At 38.9% G+C, this 27,685-nt stretch overlaps 2 protein-coding genes across 2 annotated transcripts; one reads left to right on the forward strand and one right to left on the reverse strand.

Moving 5' to 3' along the window:
• Window positions 1–18,647: 18,647 nt before the first annotated feature.
• Window positions 18,648–22,572, forward strand: LOC134631559 (uncharacterized). Its single transcript, XM_063480010.1, has 7 exons — window positions 18,648–18,880; window positions 19,126–19,796; window positions 19,889–19,934; window positions 20,361–20,452; window positions 20,811–20,921; window positions 21,043–21,319; window positions 22,168–22,572. The coding sequence occupies exons 2-7, from the start codon at window positions 19,321–19,323 to the stop codon at window positions 22,375–22,377; spliced, it is 1,212 nt and encodes a 403-aa protein (XP_063336080.1). The 5' UTR covers window positions 18,648–18,880; window positions 19,126–19,320; the 3' UTR covers window positions 22,378–22,572.
• Window positions 22,573–22,594: 22 nt separating this feature from the next.
• On the reverse strand, window positions 22,595–27,078 carry LOC134631558 (uncharacterized). The gene is made up of 13 exons (XM_063480009.1): window positions 26,901–27,078; window positions 26,732–26,807; window positions 26,373–26,650; window positions 26,164–26,241; window positions 26,000–26,076; window positions 25,839–25,904; window positions 25,548–25,753; window positions 24,669–24,765; window positions 24,428–24,590; window positions 24,248–24,351; window positions 24,014–24,158; window positions 23,082–23,202; window positions 22,595–22,913 (listed from the first exon to the last, which is right to left on the reverse strand). Exons 1-13 carry the CDS (start codon window positions 26,925–26,927, stop codon window positions 22,609–22,611), a joined length of 1,743 nt encoding a protein of 580 aa, XP_063336079.1. The 5' UTR covers window positions 26,928–27,078; the 3' UTR covers window positions 22,595–22,608.
• Between the last annotated feature and the right edge of the window lie 607 nt (window positions 27,079–27,685).

Below are 27,685 nucleotides of genomic sequence, written 5' to 3' on the forward strand. Positions count from 1 at the left end.
ATAGTTTAAAAAAAGTTAAAAGTGTGTACGTATATATACGTACACAGTAAATATTTAAGAAAAATTGTGTATGTTTCTGTTCTGTGTCCTGTTTGTTTGTATATGTGTCTTTTTGCTGCTGTTACAACCAAATTTCCCCTTGTGGGACAATTAAAGGATTATTCTATTCTCTATTCTACAGAGAGAGAGAGAGATTTATACATATTCATATTCTTCTTTTGTTTAGTATTTTGTTATTCATATTCTATTCTATTCTATTCCATTATTAAGGCTTACCTGTTATGCCTGTCAAGCACTTGTAATACACAGGAATGCTGGGATTTCCATAGCTTAGAGTTATTACAGTCACACTATAGTTAGTATAGTGGTTAAGGCCAGAAATGGTATAATTGCAAGAGTTGTTAGTGAAGTTGTTTCCATTTACAGTCATCTGGAAGCCAGTGTATTGGCCACGGGGTTTGGAACATGACAAGATGACTTGTGCATTTTTGCTATTTGGACCTTGACAGCCTAAGATTGTCGCTGGGCTTGCATCTGTTGCATGAAACAGAAATAGAGAAAAAGTAGAGAACATTGGATTTGTTTTGTAAAGCACAGATCAAAACAAAACATGGGTGACAATATTTTACTGAATTAATATTTAGTGTCCGTACTTGTGCATCTGGTGATCATTACTGGTGCACCCTGTGTTTCATCAGAGGTCTCTGTGGTGACGTTAATGCTGTAGCACTGACTGGGATCAAGGTCAGTGATATTATACACAGTTTGTGTAACTGTGAGGTTCTGCATTTGAGAATTATTTTGATTCCAGGACAAAAAATATTTATAGCTTTTCTTGTAGTCAGGTGGATTGCTCCAATTGACTGTGATGTGTGCCTCTCCTGGAGTAGCCTTGAGCTCCTGCACTGCCAGTGGTCCTGTCAAATATTTGAGAGATGTAAAAATTAATCCATATATTAAAGATGAAAAAGAAGACTTCCCAGACTTCCACAATACTTCTTTACAGAAATGAAAGCCTTACTTGTGGTGACCATGTAGACGTAAACTGTCAAACTCTGAAATCCCAATTCCCCCACAGTTTTCACAGAAATATTGTAGGAAGTCCCAGAAGACAGGGAAGACAAGTTCATTCTGGTGTTTGTGGTAGTGATATTGTTGGATTGCTGGGATGATGTGTAAGTCAGCAGGTAGTAGAATTTTGCACCAGTCATCAGAGGCACCTCTATCCATCGAGTTTCAATGGAACTCATTGTTTTACTCAGGATTTCAATCAGCCCTGGAGGGTTAGGGACTGGAGGAAGGGGGATGCAACATGTTAGCTCATGTAAGTCGAGTAACATTACATTAAAGATTAATTAATTATTCACTATTATATGCACACTTAAATAGAGAATATTACATTCTATGGCCTATTGTCACTCATATTACTTATATATATATATATATATATATATAACAAATAATGGCAATTAAAATAACAAAACAATATTTTGTCCTGTTTACAATTACCATATTTGCTCACTGTTGTAATTAATTTTATGTTTGACAGTTTGTTACTGCAATATCAAATTAAACTTTACAATGCTTCTTATGACTTGAGGACACACATTTTGTTTTCAATAACAGCTCAATTGTGAAAAACCTGATGAAGTGTAGAATAATGTTAACATCCATAATATGACTGCACTCAAATTGAAGACATTTATTCTACTCACGAGTGGCGTTAGTAACAGGTTGAGATGATGCATTGAAGGGTCCACTTATTGTAGTTAAAATGATGCTGTACGCCCATCCAGCTGACAGGTTTTGAAACTGGTACGATGTAGTCAAATTGTTCAGGGATTGAATAGTTGTATTATTACGTATTAGCTGCAAACTGTAACTCTCCACATTTCCTTTAGGTTTCGTCCATGTCACCGTGATGGAACTATTCGAATGACCTGAGATAGTGGGCTGTACTGTCTCGGGCTCTGTTGATGTGATGAGAGAACAAAGGATTAAAACATGTCAACAATGATAGTCTGGCAAATAAAACTTGAAATGGCAGCTAAGAGTCGTACTCGTGTACTGAGAGGTGCAGACTGTTTGTCCTTCAATGCCATTTGCTGCCACGACAGAAACACAGAAGGTACAGTTGGTCCCAGGGTTGAGGCCTGAGATCTGTATGGTTTCATTTCCCAGGGTGTCGTTTTTGTAAGCACAGCCTGATGTAGCAACTCGATATTTATAGTCATCCCTGTACTCAGCTGGCTTCATCCAATTCAGATTTATAGCGGTTGTGTTTATGGTTTCAGCCTTCAACTCAGTAATACCATATGGTCCTGAAAACACAGTAGGAATTATTATTATTAATATAACAGCTGTATTATAGGCACATGAACAGCACTTTTCTTATAACAGCTCTCTCTGACTGGAATAATGATAAACTACCCAAGCTCAGCTTTTGATGGTTGCTGACTTTGGTTGTTTTTACTGATTTAGTTTGAGTTTAGTATCGGGGATTTCCAGGAGAAGCAGAAATTCTGACAACATATACTGTACATACGTGTGAAGTAAGACACTGTCACAGGATCTGCCTGAGTGCCATCTGCTGTCAGTGTAGTGACAGTGAAGTTGAAGTTGCTCCCAGAACGACGATTTATGATTGTTGCATTTTTTATGTTCACACTTGATTTGTTTACAATAACATTGGACTCGTTGGTGACCTGCACCCGATAAGAGTAGCTTAATTTGCTCTCCTGCTGTTTCCACACCAAGGTCACTGCATTTGTAGTTATTTCTGTCTGAGTCAGATTGGATACAGGAAATGGTCCTGAGAAAATGAGACAGATGAAAAACCTGTGATTGCTGTTACATGTTCCTCACACTCAGAGGAAAAAGAAATACAATAAATAGTATTAACAATATTACTATTTTAGAAAAAGGACACCTGCATTACATCTATGTACTCAGCACTTGATGCTTCTCAATTTGTAAAGAATGTATAATATTTGGTTTGCTTTCAAAATATTATCATTTTCGTACACAGACAGTTGATTCCAGACATTTTAAAATATGTCTGGGTGACATTTTGGTGTCATTACATAAAAAACAAAACAAACAAAAACAAACAAACAAAAACAAATCTAAAGTATGCCAGTCAAAATAAACTCTGTCAGAGTGAAAGAAAAAGGATAAACTCAATAAAAATAAAATAAATAAATAAAATAAAATAAACATCAGGAAAATCCACTCGCACTCAGGACTAACAATCGCAACCTCATCAGCTGTATGTCTACTCACTGGTATAGTTTACTGTTGTCACTGATGTACTTTTATATCCCATCACACCCACAGTAACAACAGAGATAGTGTAGGGGCTTCCAGATGGGAGGTTCCCCAGCAGGAACCAGTTGTTTTTTGTCACAAAGGTGTTGTTAGTGGTGGTGACACTAAAGTTGTATTGCTTGTGGCTCATGTTCTGTGGAAGGGCCCAGGTGAAGTTGATGGAATTAACCGTCTGAGATTGCACTGTGATGGGGCCAGGAGGGTTGGGAACTGAAGAAGCAGAAGGATTTGATTATTTGATTGAATAATTTGATTAAATCAAACAATACATGCATTTTTAAAATAGGTGTTGATCAAAATGCTGAATATACAGTTTGAGGTAGAATCTACGGTGGCTGTGAAGTGCAAATCACATTTACAACATCAACAACAAAATAACATTTCCAAAAACACTTTTACATAAAAAAAACAAATAAAAAAATTACAACAAAATAACATTTAAGAAAACACTTTAACAAGTCTGCAACAAATTAACAAGTGGCTCTTGACGGAAAGGGATTGTCTGAAATACCGGAAGTGACTCAATGATTAGGCTTACTCCATATTTGTAGTACAGAAAAGTGATTTGTAGTCAGCTAAACGAGGGCTTTTCAGAGAAGTAGTGTTCAGTTAATGTTTGAAGAGATTTTACAAAAGAGTATGGGTGAGATAATCATGTTCAGATTTTTAAATGTCACGGGGATTTTCTTAAGAAAATATCCAGGCCTTAAAACCGTCATGGCTTCACTTCACGGAGAGACCGTCCACAGGAAGTACAAAAAGGAGTGAAGAGGCTGAAGCTAACGCCACAAAACGGGCAAAACATTTTCCATTTATCTATGTAGTACAGCGAGCACCGTCAGGGTAATAAATGTAACAAAGCGCTGTGAGGAGTTAGTTTCTAGACGTTTGTTGACATCCAGCGTTAAGCTGCTGCTTCTTCTTCTGCTGCTAATTTAAAGGCGCTTTACCGCCACCTGCTGGACTGGAGTGTGAACCAAGACAGTTTTAAGGCCTGGATAGTTTCTTAAGAAAATCGCCGTGACATTTAAAAATCTGAACATCATTATCTCACCCATACTCTTTTGTGAAATCTGTAGTGCTGTTCAATAACTGTCCAGCACTATTTAGCACAACACTGTAACTGGAGACCTTCCCTGTCAACAGTGTTCAGCTCACTGAAAGGCTGGTTGTGGTTCCTACGGCTGTAATGCTCGAGACTGCTTCAGGCACTGGGGAAAAAAAGAAGATTCAAATTAAATGAACATTAATATTGGACTAATAGGGGCTGAGTAGTAACACAAAGAAAATGTCAACCAAATTTATTTGTATTCTGACCAAAAACATGTTTAAAGATTTACTTTTAGAAGTTTATATAACATCACTAAAAACCATGTTATTGTTATCAGGGTTATAATTTGACTTGGGGTTGAGGCGTTTTAGAGAAAGGTTAGAAACTAAAGAGCAAAGGTATCAAGCTAACAGCTACTGATTGTTATACAGGGAAGACAATTTTTTACTGAAATTGTAGGCTCCAGCTTTTCTTAAGCTTCTATATCTTTGCTCCTCTACAGTAAATATATTGTCTATTCAGGGAGATTTGTGCTTAACAGCCAATTGGTAGAGAAAAACAAACAATAATTTTCAGAATGCGATTGCTACATTCATGTAGTTGTAAAAAGCATTTCAATATATTAAGCAATCCAAAGTATTCAGAATACGTTACTCACATTCAGTAACTTAAAGCAATATGTTACAAACTACATTTTGGGGCATGTATTCTGTAATCTGTAGTGGAATACATTTTAAAAGTAACCTTCCCAACACTGAAAATACAATATCAAAGTGATTATCACACATAACCAAGCTTTGACAGTCTGCTGGAGATCACTATAAATTGCAAGATGGATTAAGAAGACTTGACTTTGAAGCACATACAAACCTCAGTTCATATATTAGTTCTTACTTGTGTAACTGAATGCCTTTTACTCCGTAGATTGACTTCCATCTGCAGTTTGTGCTCTGACTGTGACACTGTAGTTAGTTCCTGGGTTCAGATTCTGTACAGAAATGCTGTTATTGGTGATGATTATTGAGTAAATAAGTACACCGCTGTCATTATAAGTTTTAATTGAGTAACTGTAACTTGGTTTGACCCCCAGTGGGTTTAACCAGTTCACGTTTAGTGAAGTAGTAGATTCAGAGCTGACTATTAGATTCCTCACTGGGTTTGGCACTGACAAAGATGACACATTGGGAAACAATGTTAAACAATGGAAGTTAAATGAGTTGCACTTATTACATCAATATCCCTGATTTGATGGCAAACAAAGACCCATGTTGCATGTCATACCAAACTCTTTCACACCATATTTCCTGTCTATATCTTAACTATAAACTGTGCAATACTGACCCTTATATTATATGTTGATTAAAACGAAGTGTTCTTAGGTGCTAGCCCATAAAATCATGGATTAAAAACAGACAGTCTGATGGCTTTGGGGGGTTTTTCTTTGTTGTACTTACAGGTAAAAGAAGAATTCTGAACAACCGTGCTGCTTAAATTTCCAGGTCCAATAGTTTTTACTGTTACAGTGTAGCTGGTTCCAGAGTCAAGGAGTGAAAGCAAAGTGTTATTTTGAGTGGAAGTTGTGTTTTGACTGAGACCACCCACAGCCTGACAGGTGATACTGTATGTCTGGAGCTCTGATCATTTCATCAGGTGTTGCCCACTGCAGCTTGAGTGAGGAGTTGCTCCGGCTACTAAAGATGACAGACCCAGGAGGTTTGGGAACTAAAGGGTACAAATAAAACCAAGTTGACATCTTAAGTCATTTTGCTCATTTAAAGAAGTACAAAACAGTTCAGTCCCATAAAAATGTAATAAAATAAGTACACTGCTATGTTTCCAGATAGGGTGCCACCCTTTATCTACAGACACAGTTACAAAAGGGATCAAATCATTTCAATGTGATGTTTTTTTGTAGTTGTTGTTGTGGTTTTTAACTGTTTAGGTGTTTCTGCATAACGCATTTGAAAAACAGCAAATTATGTTTGAAGCATTCTAATGGTATCCACAGTTGTTCTCGGGGTCTTAAAAAACATGGCGATAAAGAAAAGAGATTAGGTTGTTGGGCTTACCAGTGGCAAATGACACCTGGTCAGATGTATTCCAGAAGTTTCCAGCAAAAGCAGTCACTGTGATATTATAGAGTCTCCCGGGTTTTAAATAGGTAAAACTGGTTGTTGTGGCCACTGTTTGACTGGAGTTTGTAAACGCTAAGTTGTCATTGGATATATTGACCTGATAATAACTAATGTTTCCTCGAGGCAAAATCCAGCTGATGCTTAAGGTGTTGGTTCCTTGTGTAACACTAATGTTCCCAGGCTTTTCAGGCCCTGTAGAATAAAGATGTAAATCGCATTTTAATAACACAACAAACGCATTATTAAATACAAAAAAAAAATTTAACACAATATTACAATTTTTAGTCTGCATATACATTTAATGACAGTAATTGACTGATTTCAGCTGTTTCATTATTTAGTGCAGTTTACTAGTAACGGCACAAGCTACTACTTAGCGTTGCTGTTTAACCTTCGGATATCTTGACCTTCATTTAAGTCGCAAATTGAGATAAAGAATATGAATAAAAATTTGTAATGTCTCTACTGAATACAATGATTGCCCAATGAAATAAAAAACAAACCTATGTGCTAATTACTTCTCCAAATCCTAATTGGAGCCACTTGTTTCATGTAAGGGCATGAGAAACACCATTACGTGTGAACCAATGCAAACTTAACTGGATAAAGAAATTTAATTTGACAGGAGAAGATAGATAGATAGATAGATAGATAGATAGATAGATATCGATTGATCGATCTGATGATGCTGACTTTCATTGACTGAATTCCACTTTCATAACACCTTTATACTGTCTAATAAAAACACACCATAACCAGTATAGTGTCAGTGTAGAGGATGGAAATCAGCCAGGATAACTCATGAACTTGGTTTTCTCCTCAGCTTTCCAGTGTTCTCAAAAAAAGGGATGCTGCCTGGGCTGAGGCCAGAAAAACTAAATCTGAAGGAGATTGGCTGATTTTTAGAAAGCTCAGAAATTGTTCAACCTCCATAATTTAAAAGGACAAATAAGAATTCTATCTTTCAAAAACTACTAAACATCTGAATGATCCTAAAATATTCTGGAAAATAATAAAATCTTCTTGTGGGAACATAACTACCAATGAGATGCCAGCCTTTGCTGTAAAAGACTCTAAGACTCTTGTAATATTTCTTGCTGATGGGAGCTGGCTTGGCCCTGGCGCAGCGCTGGATTAATAGCGCTTGGCAAGATGGCTGTGTCTACATTTGCTCACCTCTCACCCCCTTACCCACCCCCATTGCTGGTCATGTGCTTCATGGTGTTGTGATGTCAAGATGTATGCGCCCTCTTTGCAGAGGAGTTTTTTTTGTTTTCTGCTCTCATGCTGACCTCCCACAAGGAGCCCAGTATGAGTAGAGGTCTCTTTTTCCCCTACTCCATATGCCCAATGTATTGTACATTTCAATGTTCTTCCAAATTACTACCTATCTCCGACCTGTCATCCCATATGATGTCTGTGCTATGTATGTATGGTTGGGGGGTGGGGTGGGGGGCAGCAGAAATTCTGACAACATATACTGTACATACGTGTGAAGTAAGACACTGTCACAGGATCTGCCTGAGTGCCATCTGCTGTCAGTGTAGTGACAGTGAAGTTGAAGTTGCTCCCAGAACGAAGATTTATGATTGTTGCATTTTTTATGTTCACACTTGATTTGTTTACAATAACATTGGACTCGTTGGTGACCTGCACCCGATAAGAGTAGCTTAATTTGCTCTCCTGCTGTTTCCACACCAAGGTCACTGCATTTGTAGTTATTTCTGTCTGAGTCAGATTGGATACAGGAAATGGTCCTGAGAAAATGAGACAGATGAAAAACCTGTGATTGCTGTTACATGTTCCTCACACTCAGAGGAAAAAGAAATACAATAAATAGTATTAACAATATTACTATTTTAGAAAAAGGACACCTGCATTACATCTATGTACTCAGCATGTCACTTTATGCTCCTGAATTAACTTAGTATTTGTAAAGAGTGTATAATATTTGTCTTTTCAAAATATTATCATGTTCATAGACATGAACGTGATAACAGTTGATTCCAAACATTTTAAAAAATCTGTTTGAATGACCTTTTGTTGTCATTACATCTAAGAAACAAAACAAACAAAGAAAAACAAACAAAGAAAAATGTAAAGTATACCAGTCAAAATAAACTGTCAGAGTGAAAGAACAAAGAATAAATTCAAAAATAAAATAATAAGAAATCAGGAATCTCCACTGTAACAACTGCAATCTCATCAGCTGTATGTCTACTCACTGGTATAGTTTACTGTTGTCACTGATGCATTGTTATATCCCATCACACCCACAGTAACAACAGAGATGGTGTAGGGGCTTCCAGATGGGAGGTTCCCCAGCAGGAACCAGTTGTCTTTTGTCACAAAGGTGTTGTTAGTGGTGGTGACACTAAAGTTGTATTGCTTGTGGCTCATGTTCTGTGGAAGGGCCCAGGTGAAGTTGAGGGAATTAACCGTCTGAGATTGCACTGTGATGGGACCAGGAGGGTTGGGAACTGAAGAAGCAGAAGGATTTGATAATTTAATTGAATAATTTGATTAATTCAAACAATACATGCATTTTTAAAATAGGTGTTGATTAAAATGCTGGATATACAATTTGAGGTTGAAGTAAGATTGTCAATGAAACTCACAAGTTGCATTGCAGACACGTGAACTGTTTTTCTGATAAGGTCCACTTTTGGTGATCAACTGGACACAGTAAATTACTCCTGGTGTCAAGCCCCCAAAGACTGTGTTTGTAGTTTGATTGTTTACATCCGTGCTGTTCACTAACTGTCCAGAACTATTTAGCACAACACTGTAACTGGAGACCTTCCCTGTCACCCGTGTCCAGTTCACTGAAAGGCTGGTTGTGGTTCCTACGGCTGTAATGTTTGAGACTGCTTCAGGCACTGGGGAAAAAAGAAGTGTCAGTATAGTGTCAGTGTAGAGGATGGAAATCAGCCAGGATGACTCATGAACTTGGTTTTCTCCTCAGCTTTCCAGTCTTCTCAAAAAAAGGGATGCTGCTTGGGGTGAGGCCAGAAAAACTAAATCTGAAGCAGATTGGCTGATTTTTAGAAAGCTCAGAAATTGTTCAACCTCCATAATTAAAAAGAACAAATCAGAATTCTATCTTTCAAAAACTACTAAACATCTGAATGATCCTAAAATATTCTGGAAAATAATAAAATCTTCTTGTGGGAACATAACTACCAATGAGATGCCAGCCTTTGCTGTAAAAGACTCTAAGACTCTTGTAATATTTCTTGCTGATGGGAGCTGGCTTGGCCCTGGCGCAGCGCTGGATTAATAGCGCTTGGCAAGATGGCTGTGTCTACATTTGCTCACCTCTCACCCCCTTACCCACCCCCATTGCTGGTCATGTGCTTTATGGTGTTGTGATGTCAAGATGTATGTGCCCTCTTTGCAGAGGAGTTTTTTTGTTTTCTGCTCTCATGCTGACCTCCCACAAGGAGCCCAGTGTGAGTAGATAGATAGATAGAGGGCATTTGCCCGGTGGTCGATGGTGATTTTTCGTTTTTATGGGCCGATTATTTTTTATTTCTTTTTTTGTAACGGTATAAACAATGAAAGGTGGTGGATTGGCCAGATGCTGGTCTGTGTGTAAAAATAACTCAGTTGTTTGGTGGTGGCTATGGCGGAGCCAGCAGGTGGATGAGGGAAAGGGGAGGCAGGAGGAGGAGAGACCCGAGGCAGCTGCCGGTCCAAGTGTCAGGTGAACTGAGCTTCAGGTTGGAAGTTATGGCCTGCAGTCTATCTGGGTCAGATATAAACCAAGTTTAGGTGTAGTTTACTTTTCTTGTGCTGACTTGTTACAGTCAGTTACAATAACTCGTACTGCGTACTAGCTAGCATGACGGAGTTTCTATACAGCTGGGTGGGTGCTATGATGTTACTGATAGTGAACTTTATTTTATTCATAAGGTTAGTTAGTAGAGTTGCCAACCGTCCCATAAAAAACGGAATCGTCTCGTATTCAGAGAAGATATTATGCGTTTCGTATTGAGCTGAAAAGGAACACAGTTTGTCCCGGACTAGAAAGGAAAAAGACACAAAGCTGGATTTATTCTGCGTCTTTATGCTGCACAGCTGCCTCTTCTTCTCTCATTCTCTCCCCCTCCCTCCCCTGTTGCTATTTCAATCATGAAACTGATCAATGATCAGCTGATCAGCGTTTCTCTCTTGCTTGTTTATCGCTTACATTGCACCAGAAAGAGGTAACCGCCGGATCTCACGCTAAACAACAGCAGCACGTTTAAGCTTGATCAGCTGTTGTTAGAATTTATTTAATATTCATTTCTAGTATCAGCTGATGTTTGCTGGAGCCACAGCTGTAAAAGCTGCTGGTCATGATATCGGTTTGGATATTGTTAAGATTCATAAATTGAGGGGGATTCCAAAATAACGACCACTGATCCGGCCGGGTAAAGTTAGACGACATTTTAATGAATACACGCAGCGTGGAGCCAACACTGTACAGATTCAGTGTTGAACTGTCTTACAATAGTCAGAACAAAGACTTTATAGGGGTGAAATAGTACAGCCCCTCTTCTGTTGCCAGGCAGATCCAGTACCACATACGTCAATCCAAAACCACAATGACTTTTAACATAGTTTAAAAAGAACATCGTCTCGTCTCCATCCAGGTGTCTTCCTGTTGTCCCCGGACGCTCGCTTATCTGTCTGGAACATCAGGCACACGTTCTGCACAAACTATCACATACGCACGCACAATTTTGCAGTTGCAAGCAAAACATGATTAACTTTTACCTATATAACTGAGTCTTTCTACGATGTGTGTATGTGTGTGTATGTGTCAGCCTCTGCTTGCACTTTGTTTCACCTCTCAGCTCCCCAGCTAGACCTTGTAACCTTTCCACTAGACAGAAGGCCAGCACGTACACAACTGAAACTGTGTGTGTATGTGTGTCTCATCCTTAAATGCTCTCTCATCTCACCCGTTGCACTTCTGACCTCTCACCAAAAACCTAATTGGAACTTTATATGTAATATGTTGAGTAAATGTTTTAATCAAGAACCTCTACTAAAAGCTTAATCCAAAGATATAGATACATAAAAGATACTAAAGAATAACCTGATTGTTCATAACCTACTCAAAATACTTACACTCAGACTCTGCTTTCGGTTTCACTTCTGCAAAGCATACTCTGCACCAGCCTGTGTTTCCTATCAAGACCTTTTAGGCCCAAAGTTAGACCTTTTCCTCTATAAAATAATGTGGCCAGGAAATACGTATTCAGATTATAAATTTAAATCTCAATAATATCTGAGGGAAACATGAAGATGAAACCAGGAGATGCCCTTACTGAGCAGGTGATGGAGAAACAGGTTTACCTTTAATGTGACATGAATGAGTTGAAGGGAAGTTATGAACTGTTTCTGAGAGACAAATAACACCAGGATCCTTTTCTAAGTAGCTGACAGCTGGTAACTGTGCAGGGGCGGGTCTAGCAAAGTAGGGCATTAACAGGGAAAGGGGGGCACAAAGAAATACTTTTCTTTCTTATTCTCATTTAAAAATGTCTAGCTTTTATTAAATAATTATCTGAATCTTACAACCAAAGTTTTTATCTGATGTATAATGTATAGAAATCATACATATACCAACAAGACAGTGTACATCACTGTCACCACAGCATTTGTTTTCATTCAAAGGCTTTATGGCTTTTCCTGTAATACCTGGTGGGCTGGTCACTAGTCAAAATGCCCGGGCCGATTTTTTGTCCCAGTCCGGCCCTGGGCACGACACGCAATGAATTCATTTGAGAAGGTGCATTAAAAAATAAATGGTCGGGCCAGCGGTGCACATCGCGAATTAGCTCACATAGACACATTAGTTGTACCGCTTCTTAATGACGGTATCTTAGCTAACAACCCCAACTATCAGATTCAGCTTGTAATTGGCTAAAAATAACTTAGCCTATCGGTGAGAGGGACGTTGCTAGCTGGCAGTTTTTTCAAGCGATGTTGAAATTTCCACATTCCGACACTTCAAATGCTTCCGTAGCTGTCTGCTCAGCGCAGCATCAGCAAATCGGAAATACACGGATACATACGTAGACTCAAGACTGATCAAACCAGAAAGCTTTAATGAGCAGCTGGATTTGTCTCGCATTAACTGGCTGAGTTAATGCCAGTTAATGCGACATCGAAATGCAGCTGATTGAACTGAAACCTCGACTTTGTGGGGGTCAAAGTTTGCAGAACTACAATAGCTGTGCATGTTCATGGAGCTTGCATTTTCACCTGCTGGACATCACTACCTGACAAGTTTAACTGTCTTCAGAACATTGCAGAGGCATTATTGACAGTATTTGGCTCTACATATCTGTGTGAGCTGATTTTCTCTCACATGAAGACTGTCCTCAGGTAGCCGTCTGAATGCTGGACACTCGGAGACCTGTGTCTCTGAGTGGGAGACCAGAGATCACATTATCCCTGTTTTAACCAACATGCCATATTGGCTCAATTTATTTTTCTTATTATTGTTGTGAGGAGACCATAAATAGCATTTACATTTTCTGTTGTACAGTTCATTTGCTGTTATGGAGTTCTTGTTATGGATAAAAAGTGTCTTTTTTGTTTCAAAATAGCTGATAAGTATTCGCTGATAGCTCCCAACATCTGCGAACAAATATAATTGTATAAAGATGTTCTATATAGTGTGTAACTTTTAATATAGAGCGTTATTGCATTTATTGCTAATGCAATCATATGACACATTGACTTCTGAGGAAATTTTAGATGGCACTCATCATCAGAAAGGTCGCCTCCCCTGGTGTAGAGGATGGAAATCAGCCAGGACAACTCATGAACTTGGTTTTCTCCTCAGCTTTCCAGTCTTCTCAAAAAAAAATTGATGCTGCCTGGGCTGAGGCCAGAAAAACTAAATCTGAAGCAGATTGGCTGATTTAGTTTTTTCTGGCGCAGCGCTGGATTAATAGCGCTTGGCAAGATGGCTGTGTCTACATTTGCTCACCTCTCACCCCCTTACCCACCCCCATTGCTTGTCATGTGCTTCATGGTGTTGTGATGTCAAGATGTATGCGCCCTCTTTGCAGAGGAGTTTTTTTGTTTTCTGCTCTCATGCTGGCCTCCCACAAGGAGCCCAGTATGAGTAGAGGTCTCTTTTTCCCCTCCTCCATTTGCCCAATGTATTGTACATTTCAATGTTCTTCCAAATTAATAACTATCTCCGACCTGTCTTCCCATATGATGTCTGTGCTATGTATGTATGGTCGGGTCACTGCAGGTGCAAACTTGCATGTGACAAATAAAGATTTGATTGACTGATTTATTGATTGACTCTTTAACAGAAAAATTTGACATTCTAAACTGCTTTAATGAGTATTTTGTTTCTTCAGGGTCTTTATTTGAATCTTTCTATCCAGATTTAAATCATCAGGAGGCTCTCTTAGGCTCTCGAACACTAAGATCACTGTAAGATGGAAATCTGCCTATGTTCTCCCTTTGTTGAAAGAAGGTGATCCTTCAGATGTTAATAAGTACAGGTCCATATCTAAATTGTGTGTTTTAGCAAAAGTTCTAGAAAAGCTTATTAGTGAACAACTTAAAGACATTTTGGACAAAAATAGAGAAAACAACACAGCACAGTAACTGCTGCTATTAAAGTGGTTAATGACATTATAGATGCAATGGACTGCAAAAAAATGCTGTGCTGCTCTTTTTCTTGACTTGTGAAAGGATTTTGATAAAGTTGACCACGCTATTTTAGTAGATAGACCAACATTGTTTAGTCTATCTGTAAACGCTGAAAGTTGGTTATCAAATTACTTGTCAGCGAGAACACAGTGTGTCCATGCTGCTGGGTCCTCTTCCTCTTTTCTCCCAGTATCCAAAGTTCCTCGGGGCTCCATATTAGGACCATTGCTCTTTTCTCATTACATAAACAACCTTTGTGATAATTTATCAAATGCTGTGTTCCATCTTTATGCAGATGATATAATTATCTATTGTTCATCTTCTTCAGTAGCACAAATCCTGCTATTTCTGCTTTCTGCCTTTGATGTCGTTCAGTCCCATTTAACTGAACTTAAGTTGGCGTTAAATGCAGAGAAATCCAGGTTCTTCTCAAATCCATGTTATTCTCAAATGGCAAAGAGTTGTTAGCTACGTCTCCTAAGATTAAAACCATTCAAGAAACTGAAATTGAAATGGTCACATCTTACAAGTATATAGGTATCATTATAGATCAGAATTTGTCATTTAAAACTCACATTCAAAGGCTTGTGTATAAGTTGAAACTTAAACTAAGTTACTTTTTTAGAAATCAATCCTGTTTCTCCCTCCACGTGAGAAAACACTTGATTCATGCACTTTTTTTGGCCTTTATTGGATTATGATGACCTGCTTTTTATGAATGCACCTGCCCACTACCTAAAGAGGTTATGGAAGATGGCTAGGGAAATCATGTACATTATTGTCTCGCAAAGACAAAGGAGTTGATAGTGGACTTCCAGAGGTGCAGAGAAGTACACACACCCATCACCATCAACGGCGCTGCTGTGGAGAGAGTGAGCAGCTTCCGGTCCCTTGGTGTACATCTGGCTGAGGATCTTACGTGGTCAGGACACATAAACAAAACAGTGAAGAAGGTGCAACAGCGCCTCTTCTTTCTCAAGAGACTGAAAAGATTCGGCATGAGCCCCCACATCCTCAGGACCTTCTATCGCTGTGCCATTGAGAGCATCCTCACTGGATGCATCACCACCTGGTATGGCAACAGCACCGCTTACAACCGCAAAGCTCTCCAGAGAGTAGTGCGGTGTTCTGAACGGATAATTGGAGGTGAGCTTCCCTCCCTCCAGGACATCTACAGGAAGCGGTGCCTGAGGAAAGTGGGGAGGATCATCAAGGACTCCAGTCACCCCAGCCATAAACTGCTCAGACTACTTCCATCTTTTTCCACCTTCCAGCTTTTTCCATCAGGCCATCAGACTGCTGAACACTTCATAGACACCTCACCGTCACTTATCAGAACTTCAACATTATGCACTCCATACTGTATATAAATGCCACTTGTTTTGCACATGTCCAACTACCAACCTTTGTATATTTTATATATTTTATTTTATTGTTTTAGTGATGTGTCAGTCGCGAACGAAACGGCTCTTAGAGCCGGATCTTTGACGTAAACGACGCGAGCCGGCTCCTTATCGCGAGCCGTGGGGTTTTTTTTCTTTCTCTCAACCTCTCTCTCGTACGGAGCCCCGCAGGGGACATGGGAGAAAAAAAATTAAGTAACTCGGGATCTCGCAAAAGTTTTGCGAGATCTCACAAAAGTAACTCGGGATCTCGCAAAAGTTTTGCGAGATGTCGCAAAAGATTTAGCCGCATTCGGAGGCCGCCAGCTCGAAGCTGACCGGGAGTTCGAGGCACGATGTGCCAGGAGAGCGGTGTTCCTCCCGGCTGTAGTAGGTCTCGACCTCCCGTTAGCTTCGAGATGGTGGGTGTCAGAGCTCCGAAAACGTCGGAGCACTTTTGCAAATATGTGATGTCTTGTAAACCGAGCAGATATTTGACATTTACACAGCTACATTAACGCCTCAAAATATCTTAAAAGTTTATTTTGTGACCCAGAAAGAGTAATATTACAACTAAGTAGCTGCCGCCATCGTTGGAATTCAACTTTTGCGAGATCTCGCAAAACTTTTGCGAGATCCCGAGTTACTTTTGCGAGATCTCGCAAAAGTTTTGTGAGATCCCGAGTTTGTTTTGCGAGATCTCGCAAAAGTCCGTCTTAATTTTTTTACCTCCCATGTCCCCTGCGGGGCTCCGTACTCTCGCACTTTTTTTCCGCTTCACTCCGCATGCGAGCCTTGTGCTTTGCGCTGGTAAGAGGGGGGAGGGGCGGTAGTTACACTCTCAGTAGCACAGGAACAGAGCAGGAGGGAAAGAGAGAGAAAGAGAGCCAGGGACAACAACGTCACATTAGAAAGGTATAGTAATCATCCACAACTATTTTCAGTTGCAGATGATAAAGGATTCAGAAAGTTTATTCATGCAGGCCCATATGACAGAGAATATGCATCTTCTTTTTGTTTTCATATTTTAATTTATATTTAATTGTGTTGTGGTTTGCAGTGTTTTGTGTTGTTTCACTTTAAATTCCTTTAAAAGGAAAAAGCTGAAAATTTAAATAGTTAAAAGTTGAAATGTAAATAGTTGGTTTTTGTATTACATGATTTTATTTATTACATTTTATGTGGAGTGAATAAATAAAAGTATATTTACGGTGGCCCCTAGAGACAAAGCACGTACAAACTTCAAAACATGTACGAACTCTGAAGCGCGTACAAATTCCAAAACACGTAAAAACTCAAAAACACGTAAAAACTCCGAAGCACATACAAACCCCGAAGCACCTACAGACTCCAAAACACGTAAAAACTCAGAAGCACGTGAAAACAGTAGGTACAAAAGTGCCACTAGGCACTAGTGGCACAAAAGTGCCACTAGGCGCTTTTGTTACCTAGTGGCTACACAAGCCAGCAAGTACCAACGACCGGATTTGGTGTGTGGTAGCACCTACAGACTCCAAAACACGTAAAAACTCAGAAGCACGTGAAAACAGTAGGTACAAAAGTGCCACTAGGCACTAGTGGCACAAAAGTGCCACTAGGCGCTTTTGTTACCTAGTGGCTACACAAGCCAGCAAGTACCAACGACCAGATTTGGTGTGTGGTAGTAACAGGTAAATGAACTTTTTTTTCTAAATTATTTGAATATATATGAGTGCTTGTGTATAAATACACAAATAATACACATATGCTTTCAATTGTGTAATTTAAGTGATCTAGATAGCTCTGTTTTGGAAGTTCAGTTAACACTAGAAATGTGTTTTGGAGTTTGTACATGCTTTTTGGAGTTTGTACTTGCTTTGTCTCAAGGGGCCACCGCATATATTTATATATAAACATATATAAATAAAACACACATTTTCTTTACATTAGTAATTCCTTTTGTGCATAATTTTATATTGTTTTTAATAATTAATTAATTAAAGCAACAAAACAACCTGAAGAACTGGTTCGGAGCCGAAAGAGCCGGCTCTTTTTAGTGAGCCGAGCCAAAAGAGCCGGTTCTCTAAAAAGAGCTGGAAATCCCATCACTATATTGTACAACACTAGTGTCCAACAAGACATTCAAGACAACAGCGAGAAATTCTCAAAACTTTAGTTTTGAACTATACAAAGTCAAAATATCTGACAGAGCACATGAAAAAATGAGGAACCAATACTTACAGATATTTTGTGCCTGGGTGCTCTGCAGAGATGAAAACAGAAAAAAAAAAAGCAAATTAAATGGTAAATGGCCTGCATTTGTATAGCGCTTTACTCAGTCCCTAAGGACCCCAAAGCGCTTTACACTACATTCAGTCATTCATCCATTCACACACTGGCAATGGCAAGCTACATTGTAGCCACAGCTGCCCTGGGGCGCACTGACAGAGGCGAGGCTGCCGGACACTGGCGCCACCGGGCCCTCTGACCACCACCAGTAGGCAAACAGGGGTTAGTATCTTGCCCAAGGATATTTGGCATGCAGCCAGGAGGCAGCCTGGGCTCGAACCACCGACCTTCTGATTAGTGGCTGACCTGCTCTGCCCCCTCCTATGGAGTTAAATCAGGGCCATAATGTTTGTTTAGTTAAAAAAAAAATTGAAATCGAAAATATGTAAACTGAAAGCAAAAGTCACATTTTAAGAGTTTACTTTGAAAAAGAAAGAGTTGGATTTAAAATTTTCAGATTCAGATCTTTTAAATTAATGTACAAAAAAAAATTCTTCAGGTTCGGATTTTTCTCTCAGCTTCAATTTTTTTCTTTTCACTTTCAAAAAAAAATTCTTCAGGTTCGGATTTTTCTCTCAGCTTCAATTTTTTTTTTCACTTTCAGATCTCTATTTTTCAGTTACAGACTTTTGGCCCTGTTTTGGCGTGGTGGGCGTGGCTACACAGAGAGGGGCGGGGAATCATGAGTGACAGCAGATCGCGGCAGGCTCAAGATGGTCCATTTTTCATGTTGCCTTCAGGAAACCTGGGAATGAACATAATTTATCAAACGCCTCCTGCACTGTATTATTTGATAATGTTTAGAAAACATGTCATGCATAACTGCTAAAACTCAGTTACTAAAGCTCTTTCAAGCAGTAATGTGTACAAATTACGCCGTAACTGATCAATTATGAGACGTTTTCCCAGCCACTACGTGAGAAGTGGTCATTTCCCATGCTCTCAAAGTAGCGCGCATTGTATCGGGTGGGGGCTGCTGTTAACTTGTCCCTCAGTGAACGATGGCGTCGTCTTCCAACAACACTGCTGGCGCGAACAATCAGGTGAGTGTTCAAGTTTGGAACAATTACACTGCAGTCTGTGAATACTACGAATTTAAGAAGTGGCTATTGTTACTGTTAATTTTTTTTTTCTGTTTTTTTATTTTATAACGTTTTTTGCTGAAATGCTAGCTCAACAGAAACGCCTCGCTATCATTTTCGGCTGAAACTTAGGTCCTAGTTGATCTGTAAGCTTGGAGAACAACAAAGTTAGTGAAGTAACGTAAAATTCTTTGTATTTAATTTAGGAGCAGCTAAAAAGAGAGATGCTTCAACGACTACTGCATAAAGTTTCCCAGGTCATGCACAGACAACCCCTCGATGTGGACTATTTGCAGTTTGTTATCGACCATGAGATGGTCCTTTTAAGATCTTTGTCCGATTAGGTTGAGATCCCTCAAAGTATTATAAATGCTCTGATAGAGCTGTCAACTGTGCTCAGTATGGAGGACGTCAATGAACAAACCCCCTCTCAGACGTCAGTGTCAGAAGGAAAGCTGGGACGTCCAAATTACAATGTATCGCCTGTACAGCTCCAGATACTGACAGAAATGTTCTTATCAATCACCCAAATTGCAAAACTTCTTGGAATATCTGTGAGGACAGTGAAACGTCGTTTGCATGAATATGGCATTTCCATAAAGCAGTGCTACAGTACAACAAGTGATGAAGAGCTGGACAATTTAGTAAGATCTATAAAGACAAGAACACCTCATGTTGGATACAGGATGATGAAAGGGATGCTTCAAGCCATGGGCCACCATGTACAGTGGAAGAGAGTGTACTCGTCGATGCACCGTGTGGACTCTGCTGGTATTTTCTCAAGAATGACAAGGCTGGGATTTGTGGTCCGAAGGACATATTCAGTGCAAGGTCCTCTTTACTTGATGCATATAGACACAAACCATAAACTAATAAGGTAGGATGAAGTCTGACAATACTGCTAAATACTGAATTATGTTTTATACCTGTTAATGCCCTAGTTGTTGTTTTTTGTTGTTCTTTTTACAGATTTGGCCTGGTGATATTCGGAGGGATAGATGGGTACTCAAGAAAGGTGATTTTTCACTTTCAAAATTGAGCTGAATGAGATGTTAATTGAAAAGTGAAATACTTGTGTTTTGGTCTACCATAAAACTTACCATATACTGTAATATAGAGATCCTTCTGTAGAACAAAATGTTCCTAATCTGTTTATGTTTGTCAGTATTTGGTGACTATAAATGCTTGGTAAACTAATTCTTCAAGTTGCTAAAAGGATTTTTTTTTTTACCCTTTGCATTTGGGTGAATAGTTGATTACAAGTACTGCTACATCTCATGGCAGCTTGCTACCTTGGGAATTATGTAGCCTGCTTTTTTTCTTGTACTTAAAAATATAAAATAAATGTACCAAGCTACAATACCTGATAAACATGTTTCTATCTTTAATTATAGTAACTCGACTTGACCAAGTTTCCACTTAATGATATTTACATCTCTAGATCATGTACCTGGGTGCTGCTGCCAACAACAGAGCATCAACTGCACTTGCTTTCTTCTTGGAGGCTGTACAAAAGTATGGCTTTCCATTGAGGTAAAATCTACACAAAATAAATTTTCACAATGATTGTGCAAATGTGTAAATATGATTCCCCCCCCCCCCTTGATTAGCAGTGTAATTATTTTGACATGCAATATGTAAACTGTAGCCTATATGATCAGTTGTTTATACATCCCCATACAGTTGTTTAAATGGTTCAAACATTTAGAATTCTTGAAAGGTGTGCTTATACAGAGCTGCACACTGTTGAATGACCAAAACAATAAACTTCAAATAACCAGTCTAAAGTAAAACTATATTAAAAACACAAAGGCTGCAATAAATTTTAAGAGTGACATGTTTTTTTTAGATTTAAAACAAATTGTACTGTCGATGTTTAATTTTGTTTCAGAGTTCGAGGGGATCAAGGAGTGGAAAATGTTGGAATAGCAAGATGCATGTTCACCATCCGGGGCTGTGGAAGAGGAAGCTTTCTGTCAGGCAAGAGTGTTCACAACCAAAGGTATGTGTAGTATTTGTATAAATGTCCCATGGAAATAAGAAAAATGTTCTTATATATTTTTCAATTCAGTGAATTTCTGGGTAAAATTCTGAAAACGTTGCCATATTTTGATGTTGAACAGAATAGAGCGCTTGTGGCGAGATGTGTGGATGGCTGTTTCAAGCGTGTACTATGAAACCCTTCACAACCTCGAGGATGAAGGCCTTCTGGATCCAACTGATGGTGTCCACATGTTTTGTGCCCAACATACATTTCTTCCACGTCTGCAGAGGGATCTGGATGTCTTTAGACAGGGTTGGGATAACCACCCTCTAAGGACAGAGAGGAATCTGTCCCCACAACAACTGTGGACACTGGGACTCCACCAGAATCCAGTTGATACTCCAGACACAGTGGAGGTACTAAAACAAACATAAATTATACAATCCCTCTTTAATCAAGTTTCAAAAAGTGCACTTGGAGATGTTGAAAAAAACACGGTGTGCTGTCACTGCAGACTATCAGCTTTAAGTTGAGGGTATTTGCATCCAAATCAGTTAAAAGTTGTAGGAGTTACAACAGTCTGCATGTGTACCCCCCACTTGTTAAGTTACCAAAAGTAATGAGACAGAACATTAATCATAACTGAAACTGGATCGCAGAGACTTCAGCAGATGTTGGGCTTCATACCTGCTGATGCTCTGTCAGGCCTCTACTGCAACTGTCTTCACTTCCAGCTATTATTGAGGCATTTGCCCTTCAATTTTGTCTTCAGCAATGAAACACTGCTCCGTCAGATTCAGGTCAAGTGATTGACGTGGCCACTGCATAACATTCCACTTCTTTTAACTATTTGTTTTTTTTCTGCAGAATGCTTTAGTGCTGCCTCATGAGTTTTGAAGCATTTGGCTGAATATGAGCAGATATATTGCCCAAAACACTTCAAAATTTATCCTGCTGTTTTTGTCAGGAGTTGCTTCACTAAATACAAGAATATCACATCCCTGGCCATGGAACATCAGAGAAGCCAATTGTTCCATTACTTTTGGTCCCTTAAGTGGAAGGCACATATGAAAACAGTTCAAATACCTCTGCAGTTATAGCCAATCGTGTTAGTTCCATTTAAAATCCATTGCGTGGCATATAGAGCCAAAAGTAGAATTCCCATGTTCCAATATTTATGGAGCTGACTGTTTGTCTAGAATTTCCCAACACTGTTTTTGAATTGTCATTTGAAATATCTTTTTTTTTTTTTAAATCATCACAGGAAATCGAGGATGCGTACTTGGATGTCAACTCTATTGGTGAGCTGGATGGGAGCAATCCTGGAGTAATTCTTCCATCTGTTGAATGTCCTCTATCTGAGGAGGACATGGCAAGACTAAGAGACACTGTCAATGTAACAAGGCCCTCTCAGTCACATGGCCGAGACATTTATTTGGATGTACTTAACTTTGTACTAACTCACCGTTCCTAGGCGGCAACATTTTTATTTTGAATTTTCAACCCAGAGAAGGTTCATGAATAGCTCAGACTTTTATTTGATTTGATATACACATACAAATGAACCTGCCAGGAAATTTTTATGCCACTCATTAAAGAACTCTGGCTGTCAATCTCCAACTTTGAAATGTGCTTCCTGAACATTAAATGGAAGGAGCAGCATTTTGAGTTACACTTCAAAACTATTGATAGACAATGCTATGCTTTACACATTGTTAAATTCCTGGCCAAGATGAAAAGCCTCCAGCAGAACCATTCTGAATTGACTATAGGACTTCATATGTTTCACAGGCAGGACAATGGTCTTAGCACAGGATGACACAACAGGATAGCAGATGCTGTGATTTCCAAAGTCAGCTTCACAGTTGTGATTAAATTTTACCACCACAGCAAAGTCCTTCTTTTCTGAGGGGAGGAGAGGAACATGGCCTTGACCGGTGATCCATTGCAGAAACCTGGCAGGTGTGATAGATCTTGGGCCATCTTCGTCAGCTACATGTTCTTGACCTTCTGTTAGGATAAGAGTGAATTTTAAGACGTTTTGAAGAACCCTGGCCTTTTGGACAAAAAAAATATCTAAATATTTGAATTCGATACAAGTGTAACTTTTGTCACAAAAACCTTAGAATATAATTTTGGAATGTGACAACTATAAACTAGACAAAAATAACCATTTACCTTCTGACTCATAAAGCAAGTCCTGAATGAAGTTAACCAGGTCCAGCTCAACCTGATGCTTGGAGGTTCCCTTCTCACTCAGCTGAGGGTGAATGGACGCCATGACAAACTCGGCATTAACCTATGATGATATTAGAAAGCAAAGCAACCCAACGGCTTGATTACTTCAGGGCTGCAGTATTCAGGCCCTAGAACTTTTCCACAGTTTGTCACATTATAGCCACAAACATAAATATATTTTATTGGAATTCAACATAAAAGACCAATAAAAAGTGGTAAACAATTGAGAATTGTAACAAAATTCATCCATGATTCCAAACATTTTTTTACAAATAAATAACTGAAAAGTGTGGTGTGTGTAATTATTCAGCCCCCTCAGTCAATACTTTTTAGAAACACCTTTTGCTGCAATTACAGCTCCCAGTCTTTTAGGGTATTTTTCTACCAGCTTTGCACATTTACAGACTGACATTCTTGCTCATTCTTCTTTGCCAAACAGCTCCAGCTCAGTCAGATTAGATGGACAGCGTTTGTGAACAGCAGTTTTCAGATCTTGCCACAGATTCTGGATTGGATTTACATCTGGACATTGACTGGGCCGTTCTAACACATGGAAATGTTTTGTTTTTCTATTGTTGCCCTGGCTTTACTGTATGTTTAGCAATCATCAGGAAATGTCTATGGGCAACTGACTACACTGAGACCAAAGGCGGCTGAATAATTACAAACACCAGAGTTTTCAGTTATTTATTTGTAATAAATATTTGGCATCATGTATGATTTTTGTTCCACTTCTCTAATGTACACCACTTTGTGTAGGTGTTTCATTTAGAGTTGAAATAAAATAGATTCATATTTGTGTCTGTAATGTAACAAAATGTGTAAATGTATGTAATACATACATGTAAAACTGAAAATACGTTTGTACTCACTTTCACATCTCCCCCAAGGACGAAGAGAGGCTGGCAGATTTCTGGGTATTGCTTAATCAGCAGGTGGAGGCCATACAGCTGCAAACCCTCCTTGAGTTGTTCCAACACTGGCTGCAATCTAAGCACAGCATGGAGTGTAATGGCTCTGTGGGTACAAAAAAGAGATTAAACAACATCTTCAGATGCTATTTTTCTCACATTCATATAGAAAAACGAAAACATGTCACAGCATACCGGACAATCGGTTCCTTGTTTTGAACCGAGATGGCTCCAGTGAATCCACAGTTTAAAATCTCATCAGTAAGGCCCTGAAGTGACTGCTCAGTTGAAGATTCCACCTAAAAGTAATTTAACAGATGAAATTATATAGCTGCAATGTGTACTAAGGCAATATTTTTACTAGTTATACAGCACCTGGTCAATCAGTAACCGCAACTGTGAATCTGCCACTGTATTTTTATCCAGCTGTGTTGGGTTGATCTGCCCGTTGCAGAGGTAACTGTAAGCCCACTGGCTGAAAAATGTAGGGGCAGGACCTCCTTGTGCCAAACTGACGGCCAGAATCTCACCAACAGTCCTATTTATACAAACAGCATGAGTGTATTGCTTATAGTATAAAACATGACAGTTTTCCCTTTCTTTAAAATAAACATGCCTGAAGAGTCCACTGTCAAAGTCAGTAAGGGAATAGCGTGGACTTTTTTGGTGTGGTGGTCCTTCAAAGAAACGAGTCTCGATTCCGGCGACCATTTCTATTGAGAGAAGAAAGTTATGAATTATCCGATGTAAAACATTCATTTAGAGCTGGGTGAAATAAGATTTCTTTCATATCACAGTATTTTTTTCATTTGAGGCAATACTGATATATATATCATAATGTGTCTCACTGATTTTGAAGGCTTAACATGACAGATGTACTGAAGCAACATCATACATCTGTTCCAGATATGTAAAAATTCCATTCAAAATGAAAATACTGATTCAAAAAAGATGCCCTGCGATGGACTGGCGACCCATCCAGGTTGTACCCCGCCTCTCGCCCTGTGACCGCTGGAGATAGGCACCAGCACTCCCCGCGACCCCACAAGGGATAAGCGGCCAAGAAAATGGATGGATGGATGGATGATTCAAAAAATAAATCATAGTATACAGAAAGGTGTACTTGAGACAATAATATTGACACCTTTTATCAACACCAAACCAGTAAGCTCATAACACAACATAGTCACATCACAGCCATGCTATGGTTAAAAAAAAAGACTATTTTCCTTGTGTTACCGGTGTTTTGGTTTTCGACCTTGGTTTTCTCATTTTTGGTTTTGGCCAAGAACTTTCATATCAGTCCATCCCAAATTATAAACATGATTGATGTATAGTTTAGTAAAGGAGAAATATAGTCATATTTACAACACAACTGGAGCAGAGTTCACTTAGAAGATAAAATGTATATTACAGAAGTATAAAATTTAGGGATTAGTCATTTCTTCAACATAAATAATACGAATGGAAAAGTAATTGATCTCTTTAAGTTCACCTGTGAGAAATTCTTTTCGAAGGGCACCAGTGTCGATTCCTGCTTCCCCAAAGAAGGACACCTTCAACATGGCAGTGGGTGAATTTTTTTTTTGACGTTGCCACTGCAGAAGGCCTCTCTCCAGAATGTTTGTTCTTGAAATAAGGATGCTGAACTGCTTCTCCACATCAACTCTTTGACAAATCGCATCCAACACATCGTCGACACTAAAAAAATCAATAAATGAAAGAATAAACACTCTTTATTCAGTTCAGAGTATTAATAGTCATCTGTGTGTGTGATGTTTTTTACCTTTTCATATGGTCCTCTTCTACTATGTTCTCCTCAATTTCATCCACGTCTATTACATTTTTGCTTCTAATAAAAATAAAGAAAAAGTTGTTGTTTAAATGGGAAATTCTCAAGATGTTATATCCTATATGATATTTTAAAAGCCATGCTTTTTGAACTACCTTTCTCCGCATGTGCTTGCATGGATTTCAAGGAAATAAGGTGCAAATTTCAAGTTACAGATAGGACACTGAAGTTTCTAAAACAGAAATGAGAGTTAAAATATTGAATAGAGTTCCATTGTAGTTATGTTAATGGTCTATACTCATTTCTATTAAGATATTACTTCTTCATCCAATTCCTCTGTGTCGGTGTGCTCTTCAGAAGGCTGCACGGACACTATTTGGACCTCGGTTTGACATGCCTATCATAATTAATAGACATATAACATTGCTGATTAAGATAAAAAACAAGTGGGTCAATTTTTTTATTGACATTTCAATGCAATGCAATTTCATTAAAATAAATGCATATATTGTTCTAAGATGTATGTACCTCTGTGTCTTCAGCTGAAGACCCAGACTCTGTGCACTCCTGCACATGAAGAGCCAAAATATGCAATGGCAGACTTACTTTGCATGTTTGACATTGTGCTTTGGGCATATTTTTAAATTCAACTGCATCAGGAGGTAACGGAGTAAGGTCAAATTCTTGCTGTAAAGGTACTATATACAGCAAGTTTTTCCCATTTCCTGTCATACTGCGTATTAGGGTCCCTGTGTAACCTTCAGAATCAGGAGGGACCAGTGTCAGTTTCCTTTTACCCTGACCACCTGAAAAAAGTAGAGCCCAGATCTAGTTCACATAGGTGCAAATTATGTGACTATCATGTAATAAACATTTGTTACCCCTACCTGTAGCCTTGTAGAGCAACCATCCTCCAGTCAGACCCTGCATTTTAGGATATTCACTTTGAAGAAGTCCAAATAACTGCAGAACAAGATCAATATTGTGATGCCTGCAGACTTGATGATCTTTACAGAGACATATAAGTCTGAAAATCTATATATTTATTCCTTTAACCTCTTCATGGTTCATGTCCCTGGACATTGTGAGATGTCTTTTACCCAGTCCTGCCTGTGCAAGCTGAATTCCTCAGAGGAGGTAGGTGTTGTTACTGCATTACAGTTCAGCAAGTATACATAGAAACTGAAAGGCTTCCATGCTTTAAAAGGTGGTGTCACAGGGATCCTTGGATTATGCATCTTTCGTTTTCCAAGAAAACTTTTTTTTCCAAAGAAACCAGGGAAAGATCTGAACGGAATTAGAAAAATACATGAAAATGACAGCACAGTTATAACACACCAAAAAGGTTAAAAACTTTTTAAATAATTTTTTTTCATATTTAATTTAAAACCTTGCCATCTCTTGATCTACAGAGGGAGGTCCCTGTTCCTGCCTTACTCCCTGTGCTGCCTGGTGCTGTCCCTGAGAAAGATTCTGAGTGAGCACAGTAATAAGATTCTGTGCAGCGGCTTCCACTGTAGAATTGTAGTTCACATTCTAAAAAACACATATATAAAAAAAATAATAGGTAAAACATAACAGAAATTATGAAATATGTTAAACATAGGGATGCACCGATACCGGTATCGGCCTCGATACCAGATTTTCTAAAGTACTCGTTAAAACTCCCCCGATACCATGGTTTGAGAAAGAAGACTGCATCCTAAGCCCGATTAGTTATGGAGTCTTTTAAAATGTTTTCCATATTTTTGGGGAAGGATCAAATTGTTAATATTACTTTACCTTTCGAAGTAAGTTTCAGCCGAAAATGATAGCGAGGCGTTTCTGTTGAGCTAGCATTT

This window comes from Pelmatolapia mariae, linkage group LG7 (genome assembly GCF_036321145.2).
Source record: "Pelmatolapia mariae isolate MD_Pm_ZW linkage group LG7, Pm_UMD_F_2, whole genome shotgun sequence".
Lineage (NCBI taxonomy): Eukaryota > Metazoa > Chordata > Actinopteri > Cichliformes > Cichlidae > Pelmatolapia > Pelmatolapia mariae.